The sequence below is a fragment of the Poecilia formosa genome, unplaced genomic scaffold (genome assembly GCF_000485575.1).
Source record: "Poecilia formosa unplaced genomic scaffold, Poecilia_formosa-5.1.2 Scaffold358, whole genome shotgun sequence".
Classification (NCBI taxonomy): Eukaryota; Metazoa; Chordata; class Actinopteri; order Cyprinodontiformes; family Poeciliidae; genus Poecilia; species Poecilia formosa.
In genome coordinates, this window is record NW_006800297.1 from 2286 (window position 1) to 28752 (window position 26467).

Here is a 26467-nt window from a genome sequence, read left to right on the forward strand (position 1 = left end):
GAGTAGCAGGAGCAAAACTACTAAGAACATGATTCCTCCAAACCATCAATGAGATGTTTCTACATTTCTCTGAGTCAGTCCAGAAGCGAACACAAGCCTCGGTACCTGAAGCAGTGCGTGTCCCAGAAGACGTATTTGTCCCAGAGGAGTGGTTTTGTCCTGCTGGAGGCGGACTGCAGGGCTGCGTTCTGCAAAACAACCGCATGTCAACAAGAAGCTGAAAGCTGAATTTAAACTGAGAGATGAACATTTTTCTATGGACCCCCTGCATGTTATTGTTTATATCCAGAAAAGTCTTTTTTTTTTTTTTACATGCCATCCATAGCCGCGCCGTCGCGGTAGAACAACTCCGTTAGCAAAATGAAACCTGGAGATGAAGGTAACTAGTGCTATCCGCCACAAAAAGGGAAAAGTAGTGCAGAAAAACCGATGAGGAATAACTCGAAACTGACTTTCTGCGTTGGCTACTCTACACGAAGGCTCGTTGCCATAGCAACACACAACAACGCCGCAAACGTATCAGGGTTCAACGCCAAACATTTCCCACACAATGAACACAACATTCAGACCGTTACGCTTTTATGTTTTTAGGCTTGATGTTTATTTTTGCTGTTATTAATAAGTAATCGCTTATTAATGATCACAGATGTGGTAGATTAGCTACCGCTGCTATTAGCTAAGCTAACACCGGTGGTTGATTAGCTAATTTAAAACACCTGCTCTACTGATGATCCGTCAGAGTTGGTGTTTAGGTTTTATTTAGTAACTGAACTGAAACACACCAAATTCAACATCACATCTACTTGGTACAGAAGTCCAGGGAGCATAACCCACCTCCATCTCCCTCATTAAAACTTTTTTCAGGCCTTGTTGTCTACATGTTATAGTGTTGACAGTAGCAAAGCACTGCGTCCATTTTTCTTTCATACATCATTCACATTTAAGATTTAACGCGTTATAATGTCAACTTAGCTAAAACTAATGATAGTCATTAGCAAGCAGAGAGATGGGGGTGAGGTAACGTTGCAGGGGGTCCATAAGTCCAAACTCAGTCTGTAAACTCAAACTTCTCCTTGCTTCACCAACCTCTGTCGACCGAACAGATATCCCAGCATTCCTCCTGTTCCCATCCCAGTCCAGAAGCCACCGCCGCCATGGCCAGTGCCGGCCCCAGAGCGGCGTCCTTGGTAATATTGCCCATGAGTGTAATTGTTGTGGAAACCATAGCCAGGATTGGCGCCTGGATAGCCTGATCAAGAAACAGACAGGTGGGAAGGTGGAAGCGATCCTTACAGTTTTAATCTGTGACGGATTTTGTTTTTTCTGCTTCAGCTACCTGTGTAGTCAGGTTTGAATCCAGGTGGGGGCGGTCCTCCCATGTTGTTTGGGTGATTATCCTGAGGGTAGCCTGGCTGTCCCCCAGTCTGTCCCCACTGGGCTGTGTCCCCACTGAGAAACAGCTTGTAGATACCATAAGCTATGAGGAGAAGCACAGCAACCCCCAGCAATCCCCCTGAAGACTCGCCGTCCTGGGCGTAATGCTGCTGCTGATGCTGCTGCTGCTGCTGATGTTGGTGGCGCTTGTTTCCAAAGAAACTGCTGAAGAGACCAGAGGCAAGACCTCCAAGTCCTGAGGAAAGTCACAAAAAAAAAATAGAAAAAAACACTTTAATATATTCAGGGAGTTTTCACATCTGATAGTCTGGTAGAGTCTGTTTGTTTGTCTTGCAACATTTATTACATTTAAGTTTACTGATCTTTGAGGATGTGTTCTTTCAATATTACACCACTACATTACTTGAGCAAGGTCTCAAATCAACAATGTTATCATTTATTGGAATAACTTCTGAGAAAATGTATTGTTCATTAAAACCTGTTATCGTGACACCCATTACACTTCAATGGCTAAATAAATAATGTTTCCTCTGACCTCCCCATTGTTTAAATCCACCCTGGGAGCCAAAGCTGCCTTGCGTCTTCCTCTTTCCCTCCTGGGTCAGCTCCAGGGTGAACTCCAGGCCACAGGAGCCCTTCAGGATGTAGTCATCAGCCGGGTGGCTGTAACCCTCGCAGCTCACCTCAATGGCACCAAACCTGTAGGCGTTGTCCATGTCCGTCTTACACTCCCACTGTGAAGGAGAGGAGGAGACCCAAACAGAGACTCAACAGCCTGAAACAGAACATTTAATGTTCTACAATTTAATAAATATATATAGATAAACTTATTTATTATTCTGACAATTGGTACATCAAACAGATTTTTCATTTAACTACTTTCTATACCATAATAGAATTAAATTAAAAGATGCATCTAAACAAATAATTTTGTTCATTTTTATAGATAAAGAAATAATATTTTATTCCTTAAAATGCAGTAAGATTACATTCCTTTATTGAATTTGAACTAAGTGAAGCTAAAACTATGAGGTCACTTGAGGAGTTTTGTCCAAAACATTTACAGACTAATGCCTTTTAATCATAAATGAAAAATGTATATATATTTTGTACATTTTTGGCACAATTGCTCATCTGAATGTGTTGTTTTTTTCAGCAAATGGCCTTTTTAAGAGATTGTTTACTTCAGTTAACGATTGAACAATTATCAACAATTATTTCAATAATCAATTCACCACGATTAATTCGATTAATTGTTTTGTTTTAACATAAAAAATGTCTTAGGATTGTCCCCAGAATGTTGCTTTTTTTCTGAGCAAAAATGTCTGTTTTAATTTTTAAAAACAATTGTTTTTGTTTTTCATCTTTTTAAATGTATTTCTTCATTGCTTTTTCTGTAAAAAGTTGTATTTAAAATGCTAATTTTATTTACTTGACATCAGCAAAAGAGTGTCTATTATAGTTCTTTTAGATTTTAGTTTAAAATATGCCTCTTATTTCCACAAAGCATTTGCATAAAGTTTGATGACACACTTAGCTTTTAAAAACAAATATTTGAAATCAAAAATAACCTGATATTGTCAAATCTCACTTAATACTACCTGAAGTGCCTAAGTAATGACAGAGTAACAGTACCTGAACATCCACGCCATCCCAGCCTGTGTTCACACACTGGACAACATCGGGGATGAAGACATGACAGCCTGCGGAGCCGCCAACACACTTCAGCTGGGGAACCGGGTTGGAGCGCCTCGCTGTGGTGAAGCGGTTCCTGTAGAACGTCAGAGCCTGGATGTCCCTCAGCAACACGCTGTCTGCATGAAGGACAGATCAGGAAGGAAACCTTTACTTCCATGATACAGTTTTAAAATGGAAAGAATTTTAAAAAAGGAAAACGTTGCTGAATGCTTACATAATGTAGCCACTTTAGATATATTTATGTTAATATCCACAAACCAGGTTGAATAATAAACAAAGCAGAATGCAAATCAATTAACTGTTTATACACGATGTCAGTAAACATGTTTAAATTGTTTTAAAGTTACTTTCATTACTATTATTATTATCAATCCCATGTTAAAGCTGATGATTCCTGCCCACACCTGCAGTGACGGCATCAGGTTATTACCGAAAGTTCATGCTTTTTTTAGTTGAAAGATTTGTAGATACTGCAAGACAGTAGTACAAATAAGTATTTAAATAAATATCGAGGGGAAAAAAGAGAAAAAATACATCATGAAACTGCAAAATTATATTCTACATTTAAATGTCGTTAGATTAAGGATTCACCGGCTTCTACACAGCATAAGAACTCACTGAGGAAAAACAAAAAACTTATGTAACAGAGAAAAAAATGTGTAAAAATGTTTAAGACATCTTCTTACATCTGAATTCGCGTGCGCATGATTCTCCAAGAATTAGAACAATGTTCACCAAAAGTATAGTTTTTACAGTCACAATGTTTTTGACAGAATTTTCCCAGCTGAGCAATATTTGGCTTTAACCATCAAAAAACATCTTACCAAAAAGCATCTGAGGACTTACAACGAAAGAATAAATTGCAACTGAATTGATTTCCAATTCAAAACGCTAAAGCGTTTGTATTTCATGTTTCTATCATGTTGTTGCACATTGAATGATAACGTCGCATGAATTAAAATCTCGCGAGATTTATTGTGACTACAGGTAAACAGTACAATAAATTTGCATAGAGAAAATTTAAAGCAAAAATAACTAAATGGGTTGCTTTAACAGACCCCTTTAATGACAAATTAATGTATAAATAATTAAAAAATATATATATATGAAACTTCAGGCTCGTAACTACCATTTATCTATGAATAACTAAAGGAAGTGTACCGTTTTCTCCCCAGCTGTAAAGGCAAAGACACAGCTATAAAGTTAATGCTTTCGGATCATGTTTAGACAGACATTTAAAACCTTAATAGGAGAGAAACCAAACCTTGATTCCAGCTGTAGGTGGTCTCCACCAACACGAACAGCAAAACAACTGTCACAGGAAGCAGCTCCATGTCCTCGGTTTTTCAGAAGAACTGCGACAGTGGCTTCTTTTAACAAACCTGGACTTATTTTACCTGTGAAAATGTCTGAATGAACAGAACGATTTGCTTTTCTATGGCTGACGCAACTTATTTATTTTGGTTAACGAGTGGAAACGATGGAGCGCTTCACTTCCGGGTACCTCATCGGTTTTCTTTCGTTGATTCTGAAGCGGAGAACCCCGGAACTTTGTACCACAGCCTCCTCTACTGGACCCTGCAGGCAGCTACATTTATCTGGAAAGGACAGTCGTCAGATCGGAACCTTCCTGGTCCAAAGTAGTGATACTGTAAGCGTGCAGTGGGGAAATTAAATTAATATTTTTTTTTTTTAAATGCTAATTTTGAGGTTTTTCTACCTGCATCAATCCGTTTCAACTAACTGATTCATTACCTGTTCACTGTGTATCTTCTATCTTATTTTATATTCAAAAACAATGAAATATGAAGTTATATGCAAGTTCTCGTACTTTAAACGCTGGAAAAAAACATTAATTCAAATGAGTAACATAACTACAAAATAAGAATTTTAAGCAGAAATAACACTTTCTGCTTAAAATTCCTATTTTTCCAAGACACAGAAAATCTTACAAAGTATTTTTGTCTAGTTTCAAGTGTATCTTGAAATAAGATAAAGCAAACTTACAAGTAACTTTTCATCTGAATATGTCTCTAAATAGTTGAACTTAACATCCTATGTTGAGAATCTTACCAGCATTTTTTTCACTTGCATATATTTTTTAATCTTGTTTTGAAGTTATTGTTGCATACACTTATGAATTAAAATGTAGAATATCTGATTGGATATTCTTAAAATAATCTTAAATGTCATGTTTTCATTGGCGGTGAGCAGAAAATGATCAAAAATAAACAGAAATAAAGGCTTTCAACATCATTCTGCGTAATTAAAATATCAGTTACGATATGCTTCACTTAGCAAAATTAGCTGATGACATAAACTTAATCAAATTCAAAATCATTGAACATGACTGTATACATGTGGAATATTAAGTCAATCAGTAGCTGACTGATATTGACTTTTTTATTTTTAAACTAAAACCTTTCAGGATAAAATTGGTATACTGGAATTTATGAACTGGACCCAGTTAATCCCAGAATAATCCCAAACAAAAGCAGCAGAAAGAGACAAAGTAGTAAAAATTGTTTATTTCATCATTCCCCCAATGTTTGGCCCATATTATTAAATCTCTGCTATAAGTTAGATATTTACATCATTAAGGGCCTCTGATATAATACACCATTTTCTTTAGAAACAACTTCATTTATGTTGTACAAAATGCTGCAAACATAGTCAACAATAAACCCAAACCTCTCCCCCCTGCAGCAAAAGCAGACATTTCCCCCCACCATTTCATCACAGGTCACAGTAAACTTCTCCTTAAGTTATTCAGGTAAGGCAAGCAGTCATCGTCTTTTACAGTTCGTCAAAGAACTAACCAAAAAGTGGCAATCATAAAGTTTAAGACATGGAACAACTGAAATTATGCTTGGAATGTTTAGTTTGGAGAAACAGCCAATTCAGGAAAACCTGAATTTATTTTTTAAATGTTTTTCACTTTTTCATTTTGGGCTTAGAAGCCTACAGAAGCTGTAAAGGTGATTTTTAGTCTAAAGAACAATAAAAACATAAAAACAATCCTGTGAAAGGTTCATTGCAATGGAGTCAAAAAACAAATAAAACAGCTGCCATGTTTAACAATGAACTACTTCCTTGTCTGACAGCATCAGGTCTCATTATTCAGTTGCTTTTATGTCACATTGACACCAAAATGTCTGTTTTTACTGAACAAAGCAAGTAAACCCATGTAGTGTCTGAGACAATGGAGTCCTTCACCAAGCAAACGATCTGCTTTTGGTATCGAGCGGGCAAATCTGAATTAAAAACGTATGTGAAGAGATTAGAGTTGATTTTGAAGAAAACAGAAATAAACCATGTAAACACAACCACCATAAAAGACAAGTTGCCAGTTTAATGTTAACCCCACAGCTCCTTCCAACGACCAGCTGCGTCCAGCTTCCTGTCAGCCAGTTCCTCCCTGGACTCCGTCACTTCCTGTTGGATCCAGGATGAACCTTAAAGGCATTTTCCGGCTGATAGCCACAGCTGATTCGTCCAGAATAAAATAAAAAAATTCGGATGCATTTAGTGGTGCATGTCCTTAAAAAAATCACCGTATTTCTCTCCGGTCAGACAGATTTCTTTAGGTCTTCATACGGCGACTATGTTGTTCATCTCCCATTTCTGAGTGGATTTACTGACGTCACAGTCTGATATGAACACTTTGTGAAGCAGGTCAGAGCGGTCCAGACATTTACCTGTAAAAAACAAAACATTTACATCAATGAGCGTCAAAACACACAAGCTATTTTCTTTAAAATGAAAAACTTTTCATGGACTTTTCTGAACCATTCCAGATTAAACCTAACTAGAGGCAGAGAGCAGAAAGAAAATACAACTTTGAAATTTCGCTGAACAAAACTTCATTTTAGCTAATGCTAATGCTAGCGCTAAGTATTGCTCATTCATGAGGGATTATTCTTTTTTAACTTTGATCCTTTTGGCCAGACAGTGTTGAGTTATTATTGGTAATATTACTTTATTATCATCATTGTGGTATTGTTGTTTTTATTATTATTAGAAATGTAACCAAAGACATGTATTTGTCATGTAATGCTTAATTATTATTTTATTTTTTCTGTCTTCATCTACCAAATCAACACAAAAAACACTTTTTTTCCACACATTTTGTTGTGTTTCTGTGTATGCTAACCTAATCTTAATACCTGTGTTTAATTTGTTTATATCACATTAAAAAAAAGAATACTGCATATTAACAGTTTAAGTCGTTTGCTGTCTATCACATTATATTTAAGTATATTTGGTCTAGTTTCTAGTGAAAATAAGACAAAACTAATTTGCAAGCAGTTTTTCAGCAAGATATAGGAGCTTGTTTTAAGTCAATAATCCTTTATATTAATAATTCCAGATTATGGGGGAAATGTCTTATCATAACTGAAATAATCTGCCAGTGGAACTAGTACCTCAAGAATTATTGATTTAAAACAAGCTCATATATTTTGCTGAAAAGTTACTTGTAAGTTAGTTTTGTCTTATTTCAAGTGTAATAAGATATTTACAGTAGAAACTAAACCAAATATTTGGTAAGATTTTGTGTTTTTGCAGCGAGGTTCTGAAAAAAAAAGTTTAAAATACCCATAATGCACCAGTAGGCGGCGATAAAGAAAAAAACATACCTCCAGTCTGTAAGACTGTAAAACATTTAAAGTTTAATGGAAACAAAGCAAGACAGATGTAGAAAATCTGAAAATCAAATGACTGAAATGTGTTTAGAAGTTAATGTTTGATAAAACTACGCAGACATTTACCTGTTGGTACATGAGTGAACCGATGGAGATCCTGAAAAACAAAACAAAAAAAAAATCAGGAACAATATTGAAAGCTGATCAACCACTAACTGTACGAATCAATAATCAAACGGAGGCGTGTTTGTGTTTCTCACCTTGAAGTAGTTCCACTCAGTGTGCTGGTTCCTCTCGCAGTGTGTGATGATCACAGCTGAGTTATCTCCTTTGGTCAGGCACTGGTCGTACTGCATCAGCTGTTTGGCTTCATTAATGCGGAAAAGCTACAGAACCAGAACCACAGAGACACGTCAAACCACATGCACCCAAGATGGCGGCGCAGGGTGCAGTCAGCCTCGACGTTTCTGCATCTTTTATCTCACAGATTCCTAAAATGTCTTTGGTTTCCATCAGAAACACCCGGAAGGAAGGTTCTGGTCCAACACGGTCAGAAAGAGACGCTTGTGGTAGAATTAGGTTAAATTATTTATAATTAATAAAATATCATTTTATGCTTGATTGTGCACCGTTTCTGTCAAACCCCAACTCAGTCGTGGAAGGAGGTCGCTCACACTGAACTAAGATATATTTTATATGCAACTAATCTATCAATTATTCTGACAATCAATTAATCGAAAAAATTGGCATATTCTATATATTTCTATGCATTAAAAATAAAATGAGAGATGCAAACTAATAATTCAATTCCTTTTTAAATAAGAAAGTAATCATCTCTGATTATTATGCAGAGATATGCCAGTTATGTCAGTTCTTGACTTTCACAGAAATATTTTGCATTTTCTTCTTTCTCTTTCTGTGAAAATTCAAGGTTTTTGTAGGTCGTACTTTCAAAGCTGCACCATCAGAGAAATGTCTGTTCATCTTGTTGCTCGGTTACGCAAACCGTCTTCCAGCATCACCACTTCTTTTTCCGGTGAAAGCGCTGAGTTTTTACCTGATTCCCGCCCATCCTGTGGCACGGGCCAATTTCCACATTCCCTCCGTTCGTGTGGCCCATGCTGTCGATGCAGTAGCTGGTTTCAAAACCTCGAATCTGCACACATTGATTATACAGCATTCATCAGGAGTAACACAACAAATCAGCGATTTATAAGCAGGAATAAAACATGATGTGTTTGCTTTCATACCTCCCCCCACTCAACGTTTTTTGGAGGAAGCGGGTAGTGCAACGGGATGTCGTAAGCTATTTCCTCCATGAACCATTTGAAACTTTTGCATCGATGCTCCTCCCTGAAAAACATTTAGGGAAAACACACTTTATCGTTTCCCATCGTTCATGACTGGGAAAAGATTTCAGTCTCCAGACCAAGATGTTGACAAAGACTTTTCCCAGATGACTTGTGGTTGTAGCTGCGGCTAAAGGAGATCCTACGAAACTCAGAGAGCTAGACAGAAACGCACACCCTACTTTTCAGGTTTTTACATCAGTATAGACAAACTGAGTTGGTTTGTCACATAAAATCCCAATAAAATACAGGAAAGTTTGTGTTTGTAGCAGCAAAACTGTAAATAGATCAATGTTGTGAAGATTTTATAATTATTATTTCTCCATATGGAAGAAACCAGGTGGTGTAAATTGAAAGCAAACATTTGTATGAGCTTTGATTGCTGCAAAAACAAAATTTGGACGTAGTAGACACTGTTAGGCTGAAGAGATTGAAAACATTTTTAGGGAGCTTCATTCCTGATCAAATTACCTTTTTCTTGCATAACAATCTGTTTCCAATTAAATGTTTGCAGTTCTCATTGGTGTAAGGGTTGCGTTTTAAACCCGAGGACCTTTCAGTTTAGTAAGTAAGTGATGCAACAAAAACAGATAAACTACACAAATTAGTTTTTGCGCTTTAGGATCCCAGGATAATTTCTAATTTTCTGCCACTTCAGCATCAGGACAGCACTGAAACTGGCAGAATATTGCAGATCTGTACCAACTGTTTTTTGTTTAAGTTTCTAGTGCAAATATCTTTGTACATTTGAAATAAGTCAAAACTAACTTAAAAGTGACTTTTCAGCAAGTTATAGGAGCTTGTTTCAAGTAAATAAACACAAACAAACACAAACATACAAGTTCCACAGGCAGATGTTTTAGACTTATAATGTTGGAAAATGTCTTATTATGAGTAAAAAAAATAAATTTAAATCAATAAGGAATGATTGATTTAAAACCAGCTCCTGATATGTCTTGCTGAAAAGTTACTTATAAGTTAGTTTTGTCTTATTTTAAGTGTATTAAAATGTTTGCATTAGAAACTAAAACAAAATACTTGGTAATATTTTCTGTTTTTGCACCAATTCTGAACACTAGTTTCACAAAGTCATATCTAAAATCAAAATAATTAACCAGACAATGAAGGGCATAGCACAGCTGTTTGTTGGTACTAAATTAATATTAAAAAATAAGATGTTTATACACGTTTCTGTACCTGAAACGTTTCAGCTCGCTTATGTCTCCGTAGGCTAGGGTCAGCGTTTCAGGGCGGCTGGCGTAGAAATAGTCCTTATAATCATCCCACCAAACCTCGACCACACGAACGTAGTTCTGTTTGTACACAAAAAAATTATTAGTGTTGTTAGTGCAGATGAAGGTCAGCCAGTGAAATTAAATACATACTGATCTGAACCATTATTTAGTCTCTGAGTATGAGCAGTGATCCCAAAATAAATCACATAACATTTACAGTGTTGTACACTGTAAATGTACACGATGTACATTTACATTTCAGGAAGTGCTACTTCCTGAAGTTGGAGACCAACTCCAGGAAGTTGGTCTCCACTTCCTGGATGACCAAATGTTTTAAAAGTAAAAATATAAGGTACAGTAAGTGTTTGAGTGTTAGCTTCACAGCTAGCTGGTATCTGACTCGGTGTCTGCGATCTGTCGTCGTACCTTCAGAGTGGGAGAGGATCCAACGTGTGCAGGTGGGGGGTTTCCCTGCCAGCCCTGGAGTCTGTAGATGTGACCGACCCGAGAACACGGCACAAAGAGCAGCTGGCCGCCACACTGCCAGATCTACAGCCAAGAATAACAATACGAACCAATTAAACATAACACAGACATTTTCAGCCATCAGGAAGGAAACGTACACATTAGATCATAAGTTTTATCAATTAATCACATTTTTGGTTTTTGAAGATTTAATTTTTTGAAAAACAGGATTTTTTTTTCCACCAATTCACTCCTTAGGCTTCCATAATTCAGAATCTCATCATTTCACCCAAATCCACCATTTTGTTTGACAAGCGTGTTTTACATCTTCTGTTCATCTGGAGTTAATTAGATTTTTTAAATTACAAGAATAAAGTCATGACACGACAAGAATGCAGTTGCACAACAATAGAGTCCAAAAAATAGAAGAATAAAGTGGTAACATTAACAGATTATTATACAACTTAAAATGAGAAATGTAGAGCATCTTTTGAAGTTATACTCAAGAATAACTTCAAAAGTTACACCAAATAGAGTTGGATTATTAGATAATCTAGTACTATTAAGTATTAATAGTATTTCTATTACTACTTAGAAATATTTCATCTTTTAACACATCAGCATAAAATTATTAGCAGGGAAAATCATGTAAACAACTGTTTATTTTGAGCTGCTCATGTCAGATCCTGATAACTAAAAGTTTTTTTCTCATTAAAACAACTTTTAAGAAGTTTTTCCTGTTAATATTGTGTCTTTATTCTGCTAATACTAAGATAGATTCTCGTAAATAAGTATTGTATTTTGTTGTAAAATTCAAAGAAGGGATAATTAAAGTAAAAGTCACTTCTTGAAAATATTTTCTGCCAATAAAATGAGAAATTGGATTTATTTTTAAGCCATACCGCCCAGCCCTACCGTAGAATAATCTGGATATACCTTGTATGATATTTCAAAGTTCTCTCCTCCCCATATCTGCAGCCCGGGGTCGTACAGACCCAGCTCAAAGAAGAAGTCTCGCTCTATAGCAAACAGCCCTCCAGCCATCGCTGGAGACCTACAGCAACAAAAACACACATCAGTTCCAGCAGGTAGAGGCTACAAGTGAATCAACAGGTACAAGGCCCACATGGGATGAACAGAGAAGGAGTCAAGCAACACACAATCCCTGATGAGGAAGTGATCAGACGAAGATGGAGGCGGTAAGGTCTCAGGACAAACTCTACGATAAGATCCCAAAACTATCCCAGACTTTAGGTTGAACCCAATAATCTTCTCACTGGAGAGTGCTAACGAAATGCTTCTGCCCTTCAGGTTCCAGTGTTTAACAGTTAAAGGTGACCTATTATGCTTCTATACAAAACAAAAAGTTTATAACATTTTTACAAAATAAAAATCTTTCTTAGATAATGAGAATTTTGTTTGCTCAGTTGTTTTAGGGCCTCTTGTCACATTAAATCCAAAAAAGCTGCTTCTGGCAAAGCCCCGTAGCTTACATTTACACACACATGTGAAAATGGCTGCAAATGGATGAGTAATTATACAACCATACATCTTTGAAAAGCAGAAGTGAAGCCTCCTGCACAATAAACACGAATGCAGCCGGTGCTTTCTGGACGTTAAGTCAACAACAAAACACTTGTCTTTTCCAGCAGCCATTGTACAGCGCATATAGCTGTAAAACTCTGGACTCACTTATAGATTCACATATCTTCATGTACATCCTTGATTCTTGATTTCATTTTATTTTTCTTAATGTCAAATAAATTAGGTCATATTTACACTTGTCTTTCCCAGCAGCCATTGTACAGCGCATACAGCAGTAAAACCAGCCAACCGAACATGGTGGAGCTCACCTTGGTTGCTAGGTGATGGACAGGGCCTTGCTGGGGTTGCTAGGTAACAAATGTGACTTAACAACTGGGAGGTTTTCAGAATGGATCATTTTCCAGACACCAAAAAAACATTTAACTCATTGCCAAAAAACAGCTGGTTGTGTTTTTTCTTTAACCACTTGGACTGTTTTTGGAAGTAGTTGAGACCCAAATGGAAGTACAAAAACATGAACAGGAAAAAAGTGAATTCTGCATAATAGGTCCCCTTTAAAAAGAAAGAAAGAGCTTTAAACTCAGGACAGATTAGAGTCAAGACAGTAAAGGCTCAACAGATAAAACCTTGCAGGGAAGGACAGCTAGTGGACAGAACAGTGGTAAGTCAACCCACATCAGCTGGAAATAGTCTTTTAGTTGGTTAGTTATGACTTTTAGTTGGTTAGTTATGCTATACACTACATTATGAATCATATTTTTCTTTTTTTTGTAAACCAGAGGCAGCTGTAACGTAGTGTATATCATAAAAAATGTGGCCAGGTACTCCAGTCCAGATGAGTCAGGAGGTTATTTGTACCTATATGGTTCAGTTACTGTTTTTCTCAGATTTTTTTCCCTGTCTCCAAGCGGAACTCTCTTCCAGAGCATGCTCCAATCCCAGGCTCCTCTAGCAAAACCGTTCTCGTCGCCGCCACCCTGGGGCTCGATGTTGAACCTCTGGCCGTGGATGGAGTCGATCAGAGGCACCGTACAAACAGTTCTGACACAACGGTTGTGGGGACATGCATACAGGACACACGGGGGGGAACGGAAAGATGTCGCACAGGAAGTGGAAGAGGGGGGACACACACAGATAGCAGAGCAAAACAGCACAAAGACACAGAGTGGGGCGGTGGGGTGGATGACGCCAACCAGGACAGTAGGGGACAAGAAGGGTGGGGATCAAGGAATGGGAGGTGGAGACAGAAAAAGATCAGGGGTGAGTTTTCACATGCTTTGGATATGTACCGGTATGGCTCGGTGGTATATTTTCTGGTGGCCTTCTCTTTCTGGCTAAGAGGGACTCTCTTCCAGAGCAGGCTCCAGTCCCATGCTCCTCTAGCCAGGCCGTCCTCATCGCCGCCCTGCTGGGGCTCCATAGTGTACTCATTACCATCTATATAATCTATCAGGGGAACTGTGCAAACTGTCCTACATGCAGACACACACATACACAAACCTCTGTGTATAGGAACAGGCTGAAAGTGGAGGGCATTTAATGTATCGTTAATCATTTAAAGTCATAAATTTCTTCTCATAAGAAGAATGTTGATTCATCGTTAACGTGATAAATTAAAATTAATACTGTATAAAACCCCCAAACTGTCCATATTTCTGTTACTTTTACTATTTCCTCCACCGTTTGTTCAATTAAAGTAGAAATAAGTATGAATAAATTTGAAAATATGATTAAATGCAGTTACTGTGTGCAGATTAGAGACTGAAATCACAATTCTTTATGTGACTGGTGTCCTAAATAAGAGTATTACAGAAGAATTTGGGGTTTTCATTAGCTGGAATCCAACAGCTTCAAAATTAATGCACATAAACACTAAATACAATGTATGAATTTCAGTTTTTAAGCAAAAATACAAGTTATTATTTTTCACCTTTTAGTCTTTAGCGTCTTTTCTCATTTAAAAACTTTAATCAATGCAGGGTAATAAATAAATAAATAAACATGTACATAAGAAAAAGACACTGGGAGAAAAAAAGCTAGACATCAGAGTTTACCTTTGAGTAAAGCGGTTAACAGAACTCTTTTATTATTAAAAATAGCAGTCAAAAAGTGAGCAGGACTTACCTGTCTTTTGAAATGGGTGCAATAAGAGGAGCATACCAGTTGATTCCAACCTCACAATGAGCATCCAAGTAGATCAGAACCTGCAGAACAGCAGCAAGAACAGCAGCACACACTGTCAGAATGCATGTGGGTCCTGTTCGCTGATCCTCACTCGCCATAACTTCAGCTCCCTGCATAACGTTATGGCAACATAATATAACCAACAGGTGTTTAACCTCACTACTAGGAGTGCACCGATTTATCGGCCAGCCGATTTCCTTCATTTTTTAACATTGTGGATAAGATCGGCCGATTTTCACATGTGAAGCCGATCTTATCCACCAATCTTATCTACCTTGGCAAAGGTGTATAAATCAGCCACTGTCCTCTTCTGCTCTGCAGTGAGAGATCAGCTCAACAGGTCATTTCTGCACGTTTAACAATAGTCACCCCACTGTTACCAATTCAGCAACTTTCTTGGTATATTGAGCAACAGTTCAGACACAAAAAAAATTGGTATTGGCAAAAAACGGAATCGGCAAGTTAGGCTTTTTAAAAAAATCGGTAACCGGTCATCGGTGCACTCCAACTCAGTTCTGAAAGAAACTGTATATCTGGACTGGGTTACGCATCTTGTTCCTTTATCTAACAGATGTAATGTTGTTTTTCACATTAAGAGGCACTAAGAATACACTATTTATTAAAATACTATTAGGCTAGAAGCTGCTAACGTTCTCCTATAGATGAAACGCCGTCTTTCAACTGTTGTCTCCTAGTGCAATAAAGGTGCTTGATGTGAAATCTGCCCATATAATTGGATGCAAGTGACTATTTTTTAATTAAGTGCATTTAAATGCATGTATTGTGAATTGGCGCTACATAAATTAACCGAATTGAATTGAAATGCAGTGGATTTCCATGTGGTCCAAATGTATCTAGATGTACCATAATTTATTTTAATCCAATCCAGACTGAACTGTTCAGACTTTTAATTAAATGATTAAAACGATCGAAACGTGGAATTATTTAAAACCCACAGCAGGAGTAAAATACTGAGATTAAGTCAGAAATGTCCAAATCTTTTTCCACATGGGTCAAAACAGTCTTGTTTAAAGTCCTGTGACAAAAGTAGGACTTTTTATGTTTTATAAAACTTTTAATTTCTATTCTCAGCAACAAAAACAGGATTTGAGCCACTGATTTTTGAAAACTTTTGCTGTATTCTGTTTTAATTAGTTTTATAAATCAATAAAATTCAGATTTGGGTGCATCCGGGTCTGATTTTGAGTAAATAAAATTTAAAAATTCAATTAAAAAACAAAGGAAAACCGAGATCAATAAAAATGGATATTTTGTGTTCAACCTAGAAATTTTCCACCTGAAAAAACTTTAAGTCATTTCAAGCCATTTTATTTATGTAGCACAATAACCATCTCTGTGCCAAAAGTCCAATCAAAAACTTAAAAACAAAACAAAATCATGTGAAACAGCACTAATTTAACAGAATTCAACCTTCTAATTTACTCAGGTATCAATCAGTGATTTATTAGTAATAATTATATGTACCTGTCCTTTGGTGGCTTTCTTGGCTCCAATGCTCCTTGCCTGGATCAATCCTTCTCTTTTGTCGTTTCTGAAGAGTTTAACTAGGCCGTTCCACTGCTTGATGTACTCCTCCAAACGCTCTTTCAGGTGAGCTGCAAACACAGAGAACATAATTACAAATGATTATAACATAGTTACGACCGTTTGTGGTAATCCATTTGTAATTAAGATTTTAAAATGTCAAAATTAGAAGAAACGTTAGAATGGAAAATCTGAACTGATCTTCTGATTCAGTTGATGTGTAATATAGTTTATTTCTAAGTCTGCTAACATGAAACAACCCACCTTTGTTGCTGAAGTCGTCTATTAAGACGATCTCAGCCAGGTACCTGCGGGCCGTCCTTTTGATGACACTGTGCACCGTCCTCATCAGCGTGGACCAGCCCTCGTTATGGAACACTATTATGACACTCGAGGTCAGCAGTCGGTCATCATAATGCCAGTACTTACACCTAGAGAGGAGAAACACACAAAACACCAAATCAGTTGGAGGAATTAGGAATGAGGTATTGCCGACATTTTGCCATAATTATATTCACAAATCCATCTTTTAAAGGTTCCTTGGACAGGTCAGGATCGGTCTATTGGCGATACAAAACATGCCAATTACAATTTTTTCCACAAAATTATTCTTAGATTTTAGTCTAATCAGTTCTGCCTGTTTTGAGCTCCTTTCAGAACGAGCTGTTTTAAGGGCTTTGTCTCTTTAAATCCAAATAAACACAATGTTTACACTCTCATGTGAAAATAGTTGCAAACAGATAAACAATGAAACAACTGTTCTTCTTTGAAAAGCATTAGTAGAGGCTCCTGCACCACCAACAAGTATGCATCAAGTGGTTTCTGATAGGCAAGTCAACAACAAAACACTTGTCTTTTCCAGCAGCCATTGTACAGCGCATACAACGGTAAAATCAGCAGACCAAAAGTGCTGGAGCTCAGCTTGGGTTGCTAGGTAACGAGCCTCGATTCCGCTGGGGTTGCTAGGCAACGGGCAGGGCCTGCTGATTTGTGGACTTACGTTCCAGAGGTTTTTTAAACAGCTCATTTTTCAGAAACCTAAAAACATAAACTTATTGGCAAAAAACCCTGGGTGTTTTTTTTTTTTAAGTGTTTGGGATGTTTGTAGAAGCAGTAGAAACCTAAATGGAAGTACAAAAGGAAGCAAAATGTGATTTTTTCATAACAGGGTTCCATCAAATGTCTCAAATAACTTCACAGGGGAGCTGCCGCAGCCTTCAGATAAGACGAACACCAGTTAACACTGTCTCTTGTGAACTTTTTAGAGATATTTCAGAGCAAACTTGGGATACAGAGGCTGGAGTAAATAATGGTAAATAAACTGCAACAATTTAATTATGTTATTAAAGTTATTTCTGCACTTTCCAGTGAAAATATTGACCTCAGAGTAATAACAAATGTGGAAGTAGTTCTCTTGACTTTCCATTTGAAGCAGCCAATCAAATGTCAGGGGTCTATACAGGAAGCCAATCAGACGTCAAGGTCTCTATAAAGGCAGCCAATCAAATGTCAGGGTTCTATAGAGGCAGCCAATCAAATGTCAGGGTTCTATAGAGGCAGCCAATCAAATGTCAGGGTTCTATAGAGGCAGCCCTAAACACATCTACTGGGTTTGATGGATGAAGTTGACATTTAAAAAAAAAAGTTTCAGCACAAGAAAGGTAAATAATTTATTAAATCATGAAATAATTGTACCTATTTGTTAAAATAAGATAAATGCTTTAATTGAAGCACATATTATTAGCTATATACTTAATAAATTATTTATTCCCAGTTTTAAAAAATTGATACGTTTAAATAGTTATTTAATTGTAATTTGGCACTCTTCACCCTCTATATCATGAACTTTACCACACGTCACTGTTGGAGTGTAAAAACGGCTTTAGGGAGTGTTGGAATTTAAAGCGGTCTGGATTTATGTGTTCGAAGGAAAACAAGACGTACAACTGAGGACAACGACATCTAAACAAATGATGATGACGATAAGATTCAAGAATTACAAGAATTTCTGGTACCTCAGCCCAGTAATACGGTCGTTAATGTTTATTATTTGACCTGATGCTTCACATCCAGGTACATCTGTGACACACCTTTGTTGGCGTGTCGCTGACATTTTTCCTCTATTGCTCCAGTAGTGGGTCCCAACTTCTAACCCTGCACAGATGTGACTGAACTGAGATAGAAAATGTACTGTTGCTACAAGTTATGGATGTTTTCATATTCACTAATGGAGCCCAGCAGGAAATTCCTGACCTTCCTGCTTCAGCAGAGGATAAAAACATTTAACCATACATTACGGTGCTGCTGGGAAACACCAAAGATTAGGTGCATTTAAAACACCATAGAAGAAAAACAATGGTTTATAATCATGAAGGAAAAAGCCTCAAAGGAAAGCAGCAGTACTCACTCATCATGGCGAATATCGCTGATCGTTCTGTCCAGTGAGATCATGTCACTGGCCACCATGTTGAATCCAAACTCCTTAATGGACGCCTGGACGGAGTCTTTGTACTCTGGACCCAAGACAAACGGTTTGGCTCCCTCCCCGGGACCATTAGGGACTCCTGGAGGTTCAGGTTCCTTAGGCTCAAAATTTCCCAGAACCCCTTTCTTCAGCTCAGGGCTGTTGTAGGCGTGTGTGTCCGGTTTGAACGTCACATACTGCTGCTGGATGACCTGCTTCTGGTTAGGCTGCTGCCCCGCGTCCTGAGGATTGGCTCCGCCTGGAGGTAGCAGCCAGAAACGAAAGGATTACATACAGAACCAACACCGGAATTTTGTTTTGAAGTTCGTCCAAAGTCCCTTATTTCTTATCAAACCCAAACAACCGTTGTGAACCTTGTTCTTTTTACTGTCACGTTTATGTTTTTAAAGGTGACCGGTTATGCTTCCTTGTTCAGGTTAGGATAGGTCTGTGGTTTACACAAAACATGTCCATAACACTGTTTGCACAGAATTATTCCTAGATAATAAGATTTTAGTCTGTTCTTTTTCAGCTCCTTTTAGAATGAGATGCTTTAGGGCCTCTTGTTGTTTTAAATCTAAATTAGTTGTTTCTGGCCATCCGCCCCCAACTCATCACTTACACTCACGTAAAAATGGCTGAAAACAGATGCATAATTATACAGTCATGCATCTTTGAAAAGCAGAAGTGGAGCCTCCTGCACAACCAACGAGAATGCAGCATGTAGTTTCTGAATGGTAAGTCAACAATAAAACACTTGTCTCTTCCAATAGCCATTGTACAACACATTCAGCTGACCAAACATGCTGGAGCTTCGCTTGGTTTTCTAGGCAACAGGGATGGGTTCGATTGGGGTTGCTAGGTAACGGTGCGGAGGCCACTGAATGTGACTTAACAATCGGGAGGCTTTTAAAACGACTCGTCTTTCATCACATTAACGTCACATTAACTTATTCTCAAAACTCAGATGGATGTTTTTTTTAAGCTCTTAGGTTGTTTTTACAACCTAAATGGAAGTAAAAAGAAAAAAAAAAAAAACATGCAAAATATTTATTTTGCATAATAGGTCTCCTTTAACTTACAAACAAGGTCGACTGGAACATCTGAAGTTTCTGTTTTCATACCTGCACTAGGCATCCAGAGTAACTGAATCGCTGCATTAAATGCTGATTTTACGGTAAAATCTTTGTCAACTCACTAATGCTGTAATTACATGTTTATATTTAAAGTCTGGTTCTGGGTGTGTTGATCCTTTAATTTTAGCTGGTCTAGAGTTTCAAAAGGAAACTGTGGCTCCGTCTGTCCTAAACACAGGCAGGATTTAATCCCCAACGATTATTACTCCATCTTAATACAACACAGCTGTCATGGTGGCTGCAAGAAGTCTTCATCTGTTCACCAAGACCAAACCAACCTCAACCAATTCCCCAACCACTCTACGTCCCCGTCTAATGAAATATAAGGACAGATGAGAACTGACATCTATCTGTCTGAAAGAAGTCATAAAGCCATCTAGGACTGAAACGATTAATCAGATTAATCGATTAGTGAAATAATTGACATCTTATTTAGTAGTTGATTAGTTGTTAACTGGAGAATATGGAATAAAAAAGGCCAGTGGCTAAAAGAACATACTTAAAGCATTAATTAAGCCAAAGCTGTACAGAAAGTACAAACATTTTGCATTTAGGATAAAAAATTTCTCTGTCTAGAAGTATATTCTACCCAGAACTCCACAAGCCTCAGTTTTAGCTTTACCTGGTTCAAATTATGTAAAGAAAATTTTCTTATGAAGCCTTTACTCAATTTTTAATTTGTTAATCCAAATTAATTAACAGATTATTCTTACATTGTACTGAAGAAAGGGCTGAGCTTTTCACAGTAAAAATACTTCAATAAGTTAGAACTATTTTTATTTTAGCTGCAGATGCATCCTTTTATAAAAATTATCAAGCGTTCACTAAAATAATGCTATATTGTTGCATTTTAGGCAATCAAATATTTATTTATGGGTCATTTGCACCTTTTAATGTCTTTCTAATATTGTACAAAAAAGCTTTAAATAAAAAAAAAAAATTTCAAAATGTGCCAAAAAAAAAAGAAGAATCGATTCGATTACTAAAATAATCATCAGTTGAAGCAGAATATCCTGGTATCCATTCATGACCTTAAGCTTTAAGCTTAACAATGTTTCAGTTACAAAACAGGATAATAAATCCAAACCACACCTTGAAATGGGTTTGGAGGGGCCTAGTTAAAGTCTGGAATTAATGCTGATTGAGATTACATAGCTTTAAATAGGAGTTTCAAAGAAAACTCTACAATGTAGCAGAATAAATGCAATTCTGTAAAAAAGAAAAAGAGCGGGTGAAAATTCCTTCACAGTGACGTAAAAGACATCATAACGTTGCTGGATGGAGGCGACCGTCATCAGGGTGGAAAACCAGTTCCACCAGTCACAAAGACTGGAGTCATCAATTGAAAACGTTTTTTATTTACTCTGGTGTGTCAGCAGCTCACCCTAACAACAAGCGGACATAAATGATAGATGGATGAAGTTGAATTATTTAATCCTTTCATATATGAATTATGATCTTTTGTGTCAGGATTTTTTTCCAATTTTTTTTATTTTCTTAAGGCATAAAAAAAAAGTTAGAAATTTTTTTTTTGTAAAAGACATTTTTTTTTTATTATTTTATTTTATTTTAGGTGATCAACTGTAATTTTCTCCAAAGTTGTTATCTGAAAAATACATCGGTAGTATTGTTCTTTATGGGTTATCTGATGTCGCGGTATTTTTTTTACAGTAGAAGGAGAAACCGGGTCGGTTGGTTGCTTTTTTGTCTGTCGGCCATATTGGATTTAGCAAAAATAATTTCTACCATTTGCAGCTGATGGCCAGTAGTTGATAGTGTGTTTTATGATGCATTAGTGACCACTATGCATAAAAGGGTTAAAAAAATGAAGTAGAAGCAGATGCAGATAAAGGCAAAAAAAAAACCTTGTAATTGTTCTGCTAAAACTGCAGCTATAATAATGGTACATTTGTGGCTCTAAAGCCAAAGTTGTCAGAGCTGATTTCAACATGTTTTGTGTCTCACCGTGCTTCAGTCTGATGGAGTTCAGGTCGACTTCCACGCCTTCCACACGCGGCCACGGCACCACCGGCTTAAACTGGTCGGCCAAGTCACCTTTGGGGAGCAAACTGTCATCCTGTTTGAGAAAAAACACACGGCGAGATCGTAAATAAACACAGATCTGAATGACAAAATATGTAAGCATGTAACCTGAGACAGCATTTAACAATGTCAGAACAATTTACAGACTGACGTGAAGAGAGACAAGAGTGAAATACAACCCAAGAACCACAAAAGGTTCTTGGATCATCCAGCCTGTCACAGTAACAAATTTTACTGGATGACAAATTGTCCCAGAAGTTAACGCAATAAATGAGAATATTGTTTTGAGACCATTTTCCAGTAATGTAATGGTAAAATAATACAAGAACACAATCTCAAAGATCAATAAACTTTAAATTCTGATAAACATTTAACACTGGAAGACATTTTAAATCTAATAAAATAAATAAATCCAAAATAAACAAACAAAACAACAAATAAAATGAATTATGACGTCTGTAAGTAAAGTTAATTTACTTTACTTATTGATTTATTGCTTATTGTGAGTGGGCTAGCGACTGGTATAGTTGGTGAAAATTATATTATTTTGGGTTCACACATTTTCTCGCACTTTTCAAGGTAAGTTTTTAAGCTTTTAAAACCATTTTTATTTCAATTCTACAGATCAATAAGTCACTAGGAAAAATTACATTCCTGCTCAAATTAATTGCTTACTTTCTGTAAGGAGGCTTTTCTTCTAAAAAAATTAAGTTTTTTAAAAAAGGTGCAGATAAAATATCAAAAACTTTCAAATCCTTTACAGTCACCAAGCATTTTCCAACCTTGAAAACACCTAATTGAAATAAAACCATTTTCAAGGATTTCAAGCATCCTTACAAACGCTGGTAACTAATTAATCATATTTTACTCAATTACTCAACAAAATAAGCAACATTTCCAATTCAAAGTCTATTTTTGCTGCTAAAATATTGAATAAATAGACACATGAGCTCAACAACAATAAAGATATTTATTGTTTTTCATCTGCTATTTAGATTATTCAATCATCAGATTAACACAAAGTGCTAAAATACACATTCAGCTTTAAAGTATTTCAGGAACGTTTTTAGAAATATGGACGCTGACGTTGGGGACGTCTCTGCAGCTGCAACATGTTTTACATATAAACGGTATTATAGGCTGAAATAGCTTTAATGATGGGCTAACTCCTTTTAGCACAACTTGCACACAACAATAGTCTCTTCTGGCTCGTTTTATCTTCAGATCGTTTTATCAAGTAAAAATTAACCCCAGTGGGTCAAGAAGAGCAGCTTAGTCTCCCATTGCTGTTTGCAGATGTCGCTTGTGCGTCAGATTTACAAACCTACCAGAAACACAACACAAAAGTTCCAGCTTGGGACTTTTGAATGTAAAAAAAAAAAGATGAATATTTTTTTAAATATATGTAATTCATTAATATAATAAAAATGCACATGTTAAAGTCCCAACAACATGCTTCCTGTTCCGATGGCGGCAGATGAGACATAACGTGGACAGGATGTGGCACTGAACACACCAGTCTAGTGTAGTTGTTTTATTATTTCTTTTTTTTTTCCTCTACACACACCTTTAAAAACAGGTGTTCCCACTGCACTCCTTCACAGACAGGTGTACAGAAAGGTGTGGCCTGAAAACATTCCTTACAGAAATGGCTAGAGTGACTGATGTTTTAAAAAAATCTTTCTTCACTATTAGAAAAGATTTTTAATAAATACACTGGAGTAGATACGATTAAAACACCCACAGAAAAAATGTCTAGAAAAAAAGCCCTCAGAAAATGAAGGCCTGTTGACTTGTCTGGTGAGTGGAAGAGACAAAATTAATTTGCAGCCACTATAAGCATTTTAATAATCTCCTCTTCATACTAAGTTCCAATGCGATAAGCAACATTTAATTTCACAGCCATCAGAAATAAAAGTTGAAGAATTTTAATTTTCAATGCTGGCAAAGTTTTGTTCACGGAACCTTGAAAAGTAAAGTACCAACCATTCCTTGAAAATGGTTGTATTTCAATTAGGAGTTTTCAAGGTTGGAAAATGCTTGGTTTCTGTAAACGATTTGAAAGTTCTTGATATTTTATCTGCACCATTTTTTAAAAACTAAATTTTTTTAGAAGAAAAGCCTCCTTACAGAAATTAAGCAATTAACCGATAGAAAACTATAATTAAAAGTTGAGCCACAGTCCCACTAAACAAGCCTTACTTGTTCACCTGTTTGGATGAACAATGGCTTCATCCAGGTTTCCTTCATTTTGAGTGATACCTGCATGTAAATATGATTTTGTCTACCTTTGCTAAACTGATCCGCCCACCGGGTGACGTCTGCACATGTGTGGTTAAAGAGGCAGTATTATCTGTTCTCCAGGCACACAGTGCCATTTTAGAGCATAATCAAGTAACTGTTACCTTCAGATGGTATAAAAATGCTATACATGTCAAATATGACTCAAAAGAAATTTTACTTTCTGATTTAATGCCTTGAAATTGGGCCTCTGTCTTTTTAAGAAGCTCCTGCTCTTTCTGAAACTCCGCTGTCAGGAAGTTATCTCAGCATGGCTCCTCTTTTAACTCTTTAACAAAGTTTTTACCAGTGTTTCACTGAGAAGTAGCTCGCATAATGAGCTCAGCAGATGTGCAGTCCAACCAGGTGTTTGCTATTTGCTGCCGGCTAGTCTGAAGGAGCTGAGTGGAGGAGTTACAGGGGAGTGCTGCTCTGTGAGCTTAGAAACTGAGGAGGAGCTGCGCCTTGAAGGCGGTGCTGAATCCACCCAGGCGTTTTGCACAGCTTAATGGTTGTCATGGCAAATAAAGAATAAGAATAACTGTAATACAGACAGAAAATGATTCCTGCAACATTCACAAAATGTGAAAGGTAATAAAAATCGCAATGTCAGCTTTTTTCTGCCACTATTTTGCAGCGGTAAATTCCTGGTTTACTGTGACACTCTGCTCAGATTTTTTTCTGAATGTTACTTCCAATCAGCATTTCTCAGTTGGTGTCCTTCTGAACTTTAGAAGAAGATCAGCCCAGTGAATCTTGAAATTAAGAAATCTCTCAGTTGTTTGTTTCTGAACCTGATCTCCGTAACAAACTCACTATCACATTTCAAATCTAAATTTACAACTCATCTGTTTACACTAGCTTAACCATCTGATCAAAACTGCACAGTGTTATTCTTATTTTATATATTAATATTGATGACATAAGATGACCTTTAGTAAATATTCACTCTCACCAATTCAACTAAATATTAAGTTTTCTTGATATTAAGTTATAGCTATGAAAGGTAGGTTTTGTTTTTCTTGTTACACCCCTAATTATCTACTTGATTATTTTCTAAACGATTTCAAGCTGCTGTACTCCTACTTGTGTAGAAATATAGTTTGGTAAATTACAACTCAATACATCCGATTGGTCTCCTTTAATTTATTGACTTGTAATAAATTAATCAGTAATATCAACTGATTTTTACATTACGATTTTATGATAATCCGATTGATCCATTGTGACAATAATTGACATAATTAACTACGATAGTATATTCATCAATAAAAAAAACAATGCTAAATTTTCACTTGGCTACTTCTTATCATGAGCTCGTTAAATGCAGCCAGCTCACTTCCGCCTGTTGAGGATCCGTGACTTTAAACGTGGTGACATGTACGGATGTGGATCCTGGATTGTTGGGAAAGGGTGCACCTGGAAAGCCAAATGCGTTTCATTTCCACCAGCAGTAAGTTGCAAACGCATCCCAGCAAAACTACAAAAGTAATAACTGTCCAGTTCTGGGAACAAGCTAACGAGGACGCATAAATCAACGCCACACCGCGTTAACTCGACATGAACAGGTTGCTCTGTAGCAAGTGTCACCTTTTGGTGCGATTTAGCTACTTACCCTTTTCCCGAACGGGTTGTCGTCGCTTGGCTTTGGAGAAAGAGACGACCAGAGTACCACCAAACCTAAAAACGTCCCAATGACCAGTAAGCTCCGCAGAAGGAATCCCACTTTCAGCCTCATACTGGAAGCCGCTTCCCTCTTTCGCTCCTTCCTTCCAGCAGCTAAGCTAAGCTAAACTGGTCCCCGTCCGCGCAGTTTAACCGGCTACAGCAGACAACCAACAGCTCTCTGTCTGCTGCTGTAAAATAAAATAAATATGAGTTCAATGGGAACGAGTCTTCCCGCTGTTGCCGCGGTGTGTTCTCGGACAGGTTATTTCCTGTTATCGCCGCTCTGTGCTGGTGCCCGGCCTGACTGTTCCGGTGTAACAACCCTGTCCTCCTCTAAGGTTCCTGTTGCTGGCCGATGAGAGTATCTGAGCCCGAGAAAGGAAGAGGAACCTGGCCAACAATAATAAAATAACTAATTTTACTGACAGTTATACTAGTCATGCTTTTGAGGAATTGGAAACAATTCACAAAACAGGCAATAAATATTTTATTTGTACAGCGCTTTTTTATAACTTTCTCTGGATTAATAAATTACTACCTGTCTAACCTAAATTAAACTTTTAAAAACAGACACTTTACAGGAATCAAGCAAAATTATTTAGTTATTTATTATTATTATTATTATTATTATTATTATTATTATTATTATTAATGTTTATTGCTGTAATTTAGCAAAGATGTGCTTTGATAAAAGTAGACTAAGATTGAGTTTATTAGCAATAAATAAATGAATTAGATATATGTACATGTGTGTGTTGTAATTATTCTCCATTGATTATACTGCTTTTATTTTCGTATATTGTAAATAGTCTGCTGG

General features: G+C 36.9%; 2 protein-coding genes across 4 annotated transcripts in view; both read right to left on the reverse strand.

Annotated features, from left to right (window-relative positions):
• saraf (store-operated calcium entry-associated regulatory factor) overlaps positions 1-4655 on the reverse strand; it is a gene marked incomplete at its 3' end in the record, with an annotated part of 5862 nt that extends 1207 nt beyond the window's left edge. The window contains exons 1-6 of the mRNA XM_007574667.2: positions 4358-4655; positions 3031-3209; positions 1931-2129; positions 1337-1630; positions 1087-1249; positions 2-188 (exon numbers count right to left, since the gene is read on the reverse strand). Of these exons, the coding sequence (XP_007574729.1) occupies positions 2-188; positions 1087-1249; positions 1337-1630; positions 1931-2129; positions 3031-3209; positions 4358-4427 (1092 nt within the window). The remainder of the gene's footprint in view (position 1; positions 189-1086; positions 1250-1336; positions 1631-1930; positions 2130-3030; positions 3210-4357) is intronic.
• Positions 4656-5606: 951 nt separating this feature from the next.
• On the reverse strand, positions 5607-25987 carry galnt7 (UDP-N-acetyl-alpha-D-galactosamine: polypeptide N-acetylgalactosaminyltransferase 7). 3 transcript variants are annotated; one of them, XM_016662089.1, is made up of 15 exons: positions 25598-25987; positions 21625-21736; positions 18467-18782; positions 16324-16490; positions 16000-16130; positions 14455-14534; positions 13620-13802; positions 11722-11839; positions 10747-10869; positions 10283-10398; positions 8987-9089; positions 8794-8892; positions 7997-8122; positions 7859-7893; positions 5607-6787 (listed from the first exon to the last, which is right to left on the reverse strand). In XM_016662089.1, exons 1-15 carry the CDS (start codon positions 25718-25720, stop codon positions 6685-6687), a joined length of 1935 nt encoding a protein of 644 aa, XP_016517575.1. In that variant the 5' UTR covers positions 25721-25987; the 3' UTR covers positions 5607-6684. The 3 variants fall into 3 exon arrangements, with proteins under 3 accessions (XP_016517575.1, XP_007574678.1, XP_007574677.1); XM_007574616.2 differs by lacking the exon at positions 13620-13802 and adding an exon at positions 13189-13371 and having other exon boundaries at positions 5607-6791; positions 7863-7893; positions 25598-25986; XM_007574615.2 differs by having other exon boundaries at positions 5607-6791; positions 7863-7893; positions 25598-25985.
• Between the last annotated feature and the right edge of the window lie 480 nt (positions 25988-26467).